General features: G+C 38.1%; 1 protein-coding gene and 1 long non-coding RNA gene across 2 annotated transcripts in view; one reads left to right on the top strand and one right to left on the bottom strand.

Annotated features, from left to right (window-relative positions):
- The window catches only part of LOC122084830 (U-box domain-containing protein 44-like), a 24,126-nt gene that overhangs the window by 3,221 nt on the left and 14,282 nt on the right, over positions 1-6,623 (top strand). Inside the window, exons 2-3 of the mRNA XM_042653255.1 lie at positions 4-248; positions 386-1,177. Coding sequence (XP_042509189.1) covers positions 4-248; positions 386-1,177 — 1,037 coding nt within the window. The remainder of the gene's footprint in view (positions 1-3; positions 249-385; positions 1,178-6,623) is intronic.
- LOC122085188 overlaps positions 2,579-6,623 on the bottom strand; it is a 4,714-nt gene continuing 669 nt past the window's right edge. Inside the window, exons 2-3 of the long non-coding RNA XR_006142038.1 lie at positions 3,287-3,412; positions 2,579-2,707 (exon numbers count right to left, since the gene is read on the bottom strand). This is a non-coding gene — a long non-coding RNA (uncharacterized LOC122085188). The remainder of the gene's footprint in view (positions 2,708-3,286; positions 3,413-6,623) is intronic.

Here is a 6,623-nt window from a genome sequence, read left to right as displayed (position 1 = left end):
CAGTACAAACAGCATTGAAAGGGATCGCCGGAGACCTGAAGAAAGCTGAGGAGACGTTATCGGTTTATCGGAACAGAAGTAAAATATATGTTCTGATCAATTGCCGAACACTTTATGAAGCTCTGCGGGAGTGCTCTGTAGCCATAGGAGGATGGTTGGCTTTGCTGGATTCGACTCTTCAGGACAATCCGGATCTCCATAAGAAGACTGTTGATCTCTCAAGAGATATGAAGCAGCCCCAGTTCAGAGTAAGTCCAATTCTTAGTTCTTAGTTCTTAGTTCTCAGTTCTCAGTTCTCAGTTCTCAGTTCTCATTCCTCGCATTTCTGCTTTTGATTCAAGAACTTGAGTTTTTTTTTTTTTTTTTTGGATTTGATTTTATTTAGGTAACGGAGAATGAAGCGAGGGTTTATTGTACTCTACAGAGAGAGGGGCAAGTTAGGCCAACCACTAAAGCAGTCCAGAGCGCCATAATCATGGACTTGGCTCGAGCTCTGGGGACTGACTCTGAGAACCACGCCGAACTGGCAGAGCAAATCAAGATCTTGAAGAAGGACCTCGTCCGCTCCAATTCTATTTCAGAGAGGCGGATTTTGATGTCACTTGAGAAAACTTTTAATAGCTGGTCGGTTGAACCTAACATCGCCTCTCGAAGCTTGGATTTTGAGATTGAAGAGGACACACACATTTCACCGTTCAAGAACTTCATCTGCCCCTTGACCAAGGAGGTCATGAAGGACCCTGTTGTACTGGAATCTTCTCAGACTTATGAGCGCACTGCAATTGAGCACTGGTTTGAGAGGTGTATAGAGGACGGTCGTGATCCCACTTGCCCAGTTACTGGACAGATGCTCAAGTCTTTGGAACAGAAGCCAAACATTAGCCTCGCTGGAGCAATTGAGGAGTGGCTTAATAGGAATATTGATAGTCAGATTAAGTCTGCTGTGCAGTATCTTAGTGAGGATTCTCCGCCCTCAGCAGAATGCATTGAACGAGTCTTGGATAACATATATTTGATATGTGAGGAGCATCCATCAAGCAGATACAGAGTAAGGAATGCAGGGATTGTTGTTCTCATTGTTAGGTTGCTGAAGAACAGTCATAAGAGTATTGGATCGCATTTGAGAAGTAAAGCTCTAATGGCGTTGCTTAGCATGTCTATTGACGAGGAAAGCAAGGTGTGGCTGTTTTATCCCTTCTTTCATTGTGGATATGCCTAATTTATTTATTGTTTAATTTAGTTCTAAAATTTGAAGATGCTGCTTTGCTCTTTTGGAAGTTCAAAAAGTTCTTTGTTCTAGCTCCCCTACCTAAGTATCCAGATTAGGCAAGGACAAGACATTTTTTTAAGTATAACAAGAAGTAGTAGAAATATTTGAGACAATAGCACCCATTTTGAAGTTATAACTCAAGACATAATAGATTTGGGATGCATAAATTGAGTACGCAACCTCCTTTCCAAAAGGGCAGCTTGTACAGATAGCAGTTTAACATGGGCTTTGGTAATATATCATCACTGGAAATTGATGATTAATAATTAAGAACCAAGTGTTGTGTGTTCATGAGCTCGATCTTTTACATTCTTATTTATGTATTAGGTTTGATTGTACATTGAAACATTTCCAATTTCTATTCATGACTAACCAGCAAACTTGAATGTCCTTTTTGGGTTCCGACATCTAAACTTGTATCCAAGTAACATGGTGTTGAGCGCTTGGACTATTTTTGGAACTTCGCTCATGTTGGCATTTTTTGACTTACACGTTGTCCCTCTACTTGAAGCTAAAGAGAAAACTGTGGGCCTGTTCCTCTGGCAAGAAAGCATTGTTGTTAAAATGATTAATTCAGAAGTCTAAATATGCTGCAAGAAAAAACGAGGATTTCTAATACATGCAGTTCAGTTACAAAGCCTTATCTCAACTAAATGGGGTTGGCTACATGGATCCATGACTGGGCGGGATATAAAGCAAAGGAAAGAAAAGGGGGAAAAGAAGAAGAAAAGAAACATAGCAACGTAACACCTCCGGGACATCCCTCTTAAAAGCGATCGACAACATGGATCTTTGCCTTCCAAACAACTCTATTTGATGTCGTCCTTGGAACTAGGCCTAGCTTCTGCATGTCTTTCCTTACCAACTCTTCAATAGTCATTTTAGGCTTGCCCTAGCTCTTCTAGCTCCTTCCTTCTGGATCTGATCACTCCTCCTTAGTGGAGCATTCAAAGGTCTACGTTGACCATGGCCAAACTACCTTAAGAGACATTCTCTGAGTTGTCCTCAATCGGAGCAACTCCCAAATCAGCTCTAACCCGATGATTCCTCACTCTGTGTCTCTTAGTTTTACTGCACATCCATCTCAAGTTCTCAGCAACCTCATCTCTGCTACACTCAACTTATCTATGTTACGGTTCTTGATTGCCCAACATTCTGCCCCATACATCATAGCCAGGCTTACGACTGTCCTGTAAAATTTTCCGGTAAATTTTGCTACCAGTACAAGGGACTTTTGGTTTCAATGTTGGCAACAAGTCTTCTTTTAATGCTTCCTTTGATCCATCTGACTCATATTTCACTAGATATCTACTTGTAGCCTATGCTTCCTTCTCCCTTGAAGGCTTTTCAACTCCTTTCTGCTATTCCTCCCAAAAGCTATCATTTCTTCATACATGGCCTCCTTCACTGAGGCTGAGCAGTGGTGTATGCAACATTCTGATGCAAAGAAAGATAAGAAAAAAAGGGTTGTAAAAACACTATAGGATGGGGATAGAGATATATAGGCTGCAAAACTTGGATTTAGGGTGTTGGGTACTCGAATGATCAGAAGAATCATTGATGATGGTAAGAAGAGATATCTAAGGAGGTACTCAAATAATTGAATTGTAAATGTGTTTCATGGTGAGTTGTATGATTGGATTTGTTCAGATATTAAAGAAACAAACTACTTTTGTTTATTCCGATCAAATAAAAAAAGTCTCCTCCTAGTGTAAACCTGTGACTTTATTTCCCTTCTTACTGTATCACTGTCACAGTGACACGAGTCAGAGGTATCTAAGGAACAGGGATTCAAGAAGTGGCACATAAGACATTTCTTCAGTCAGCTTCCCTGAAGTGACCTCTAGCAGTAGGACATTTCTTCAGTCAGATACTCCTGAAGTGACTTCTTGTCAATAGGGAAGGGGATGGATTTGAAAAACGAGCACATGCATAGAGAAGTGATTAGCTTTGGGTTGACAACTAACATAGCCTTTAAACAGAATAAAATGGTGAAAGAGGACTAGTGTAACTGACCTCATTTAGTTGAGAAAAAGCTTCATTGAGTTGAGTTATAGGTGCTTTTGTATATGCAACACTCTTCCCTTCAGCTACCCCATCTTGTCATGTGGACTAATACAGTCTTATGCTCTGTATCTTGTTCTGCAAAGAAGGATATCAGTTAACTTCTCCACCTTTTTAGATTGAATTTTTTTTTTTCCTTATAACAAAAAGTTGAGCTCAGATTCTCTTGCCATTTTTTTCCTTTTTAAACTTCGGAAACATATCACTCTTCATTTTTAGTATGTGTACTTTTGTTTAGTGGAAATGGTCATCGAAAGATATAAAATAGTTAAGCATTTCAAACAAAGAGTGAGAGGCACCTATATTTAGCGAGTCTAGTGGCTTTCCAATCACCTAGGGTTGGGGAACAGAAAACGAGCAGAATCTTGAACTGCAGCCAAAGAGGAATGGTTTTAGATTGAAGAAAAATGATAACCAAGCCGTAAGTGATCATATCTAACTCAACTCTTGATTGAAAGATCTATTAAGTATGTATGACAACTAGTAAACTTGGATTCAAATTGAAGGGATCTCAGGTTATGGAGAAGTTAGAAATTCGAAGGTGTAAAACAGAAAGTCCGGTTTTACTAATTTCCAAAATTAGTAACTACCAAAACAGTAACTCTCATATTTAGAAAGTAGAGTTTAGAAACTGAGACTGAAATAGAAGATAAATACTGAAATAGAAACTGAAACCAGAAATTTAGAAGCTTGAAGAATCCAGAAATAGTAACAGAGATTTCGGAAAGTAGACGTTTGCAGAAATTAACAACCAGAATTAGAAGTAGTAATGGAATAGAATTAGTAGCTAATGGGAAATTGAAACTGTAACATGGAACCAGATCAACAGGTAAAGAATATAAAACCCTAGGAACTAGTAACCTCAGGTATAAAAAGATCCAGACCTGAGATTTAAGAAACAGAATAGCTGGTGACTTTCATAACTCATTAGGAAGATTATGGTTATGAAACAGGACAGAAAACTTAGGATAACCTGAGATCAGATTACTGCAACTGAGGAAAGAACAAAACAGAAAAACCAGTTAGTTGAATAAAAGTTAAACAGCAGAACCAAAAAGATTAGTATGCACAGGACTAGGGAAAACAGCAGAAAACTGACCTTGAGAAAGGAGAAGAGAAAAAGGAAAAAGAAAGGATATGGACTAGGCATCCCCACTTAGAACTTGGCTAGCATCTCACAAGAGCACTTTCTCTCACAGAAGAAATAAGCATAAGCTGGAATGTATTCTCAAAATCATTGTGGTAGGATTATCCCCTCTTTTTTATTTATAACTTTGCAACGATACAAGAAAACAGCAACTTTTCATGCACAAGCAAGAGAGTTCTAGATAAAACAAGATGATAAAACAAGATGGAAGACTTCGAGACTACTTACTAAAATATAAAATAACAGTAATCCTGTATAGTCGTTAAATCCCTAATATTTGGGCTTATATATTTGGTCTAAGTCCATAGCCCAACAACAACAACAAAGCCTTATCCCAAATAAATGGGGTCGGCCACATGGATCCACGAAGGACAAGATTGCACTAAGCCCATAGCCCATATAAGCTATTTGGCATTCAAAAGTTTGCCTCACTTGATCCAATCTTGAACCATAGGTTCAGTTTTGTTCAGTTTTATCCAAGAAATAGAACCAATCCCAAAACAACAGTCCAATCTTCTCTTCTTGCTGAAGTTCTGCATCAAAGTCCCTCTCCATTTTCCTTGCTAAGATGTTTAGTGTTTTCTACAATGTTATCAACTTCACAAACTTAACCTTTTAACTTTTCAGTAAAATTTGAAGGCATAGAGGCAACATTCTCATGTAAAAGAAAATATGGATGGCTGAATCCATAATGCTAATTGAAAGATTGATGCCTGCTTGTTCAAGGGATGTGCTGAGAAGGAAAGAAAGAGACATTGTAGTTGAGGATTAATGGTCCCATCAGCTAAAAGCAAATTGGAATAAAAAAATTTGGGAGCAATATTTCTCCCACATTCAAGGTAAGTATGTTAGTTAAACAAAAAATAAGTTCTTCCTAAGCATTTGGAAATATTCCATAATTGGAATATTTTTGGGTAGGTGAATCCAATATCTCCTTCATTGTATCTGGAACTCGCATTATCAGGTTGCACGGATGGAGCAGCTATATTAACATGACAAAATTCTCAGTAGGCTACTATCTATAGGAGTTGCTCTAATAGGATTTAGAATACTCAATTTAGCAATACTCCACTTTCTGTGGGAGATGCTCTAATAGGTCAGAAAATGAGGGAAGGTTGATTAATATGACTTGTAGTTCATTGATGACCAGCTAATGACCTGCTTATAAGGTGAAAAATGGTGCAAACTGAAGAAAGTAAAAGGACAAGAGGAGCACCAAAAGATGAGTTAGGTTGGAGTGAGGACAACAACAACAACAACAACAACAACAACAGCAACAGCAACTACAACAACTTAATGGGGTTGGCTACATGGATCCATGAAAAAAGAAATAGAAATTAATAAGTAAATAAACAATAACAAATAAATAAATAAAAGAAGGATGGAGTGAGGAATAACGTTAGGGCTTATTAGTTGAACTTGTTGAATTTTCTAACTTTGCATAAATCCTTCTCTCTAGTCTTGTCTATCAAAAACTTTATCATGGTATAGGGATTCTTTTTCTTCATCTTCAACTAATAAAGGAACTTAATATGTAAATATATATTTGAGGAAACAATACTGCTCCATTATCTTAGTCATGCTAGGAGTTTCTCTGTAGTTGAGACAAGGATTTGTAGACCGTTTCCATAAACTGGTTGGTACTAGAACCGCGGAAAACATTTCCTAAGGTTTTGTGCCCATAATGTATGATATTTGGGTGTTCCATGAACTTCTATTTCACAATTTTATTGGAAGGGAGATGATGTAGGGGGTTCCTAGGTGACTAGGTTTCCTACAAGATTAGCTAACTAGGTAGGGTAAACTCAAGGGACTTGGGTTGGACAAGATAAGGGAAACTTAGCAAACAAGATTGACATGCAAAATAAAGTGAGACTAACGAGCAATGTAACAATGAGCAATAATAGTTTCAGAAGAAAAACACATAAAACTCACTCAAGCGTCAAGGGGGAATATGGGGTAGGGAACATAGCAGCAAGCAAAGTTAGGTTCTAACAGTAGCCTATTGAGCACCCAAGATAGATAAGAATCCCATGTTATATGTTCCAAAACCAGTCATGCTTGTATTAAGAAAATCAGCAACTTCTAAGGTAAAACATGGGCAAATAAAGGTCAAACAATGGGCTAAAAAGGGGGGGGGGG

The sequence above is a fragment of the Macadamia integrifolia genome, chromosome 7 (genome assembly GCF_013358625.1).
Source record: "Macadamia integrifolia cultivar HAES 741 chromosome 7, SCU_Mint_v3, whole genome shotgun sequence".
Classification (NCBI taxonomy): domain Eukaryota; kingdom Viridiplantae; phylum Streptophyta; class Magnoliopsida; order Proteales; family Proteaceae; genus Macadamia; species Macadamia integrifolia.
This window is presented reverse-complemented; position numbering and strand designations above follow the sequence as displayed.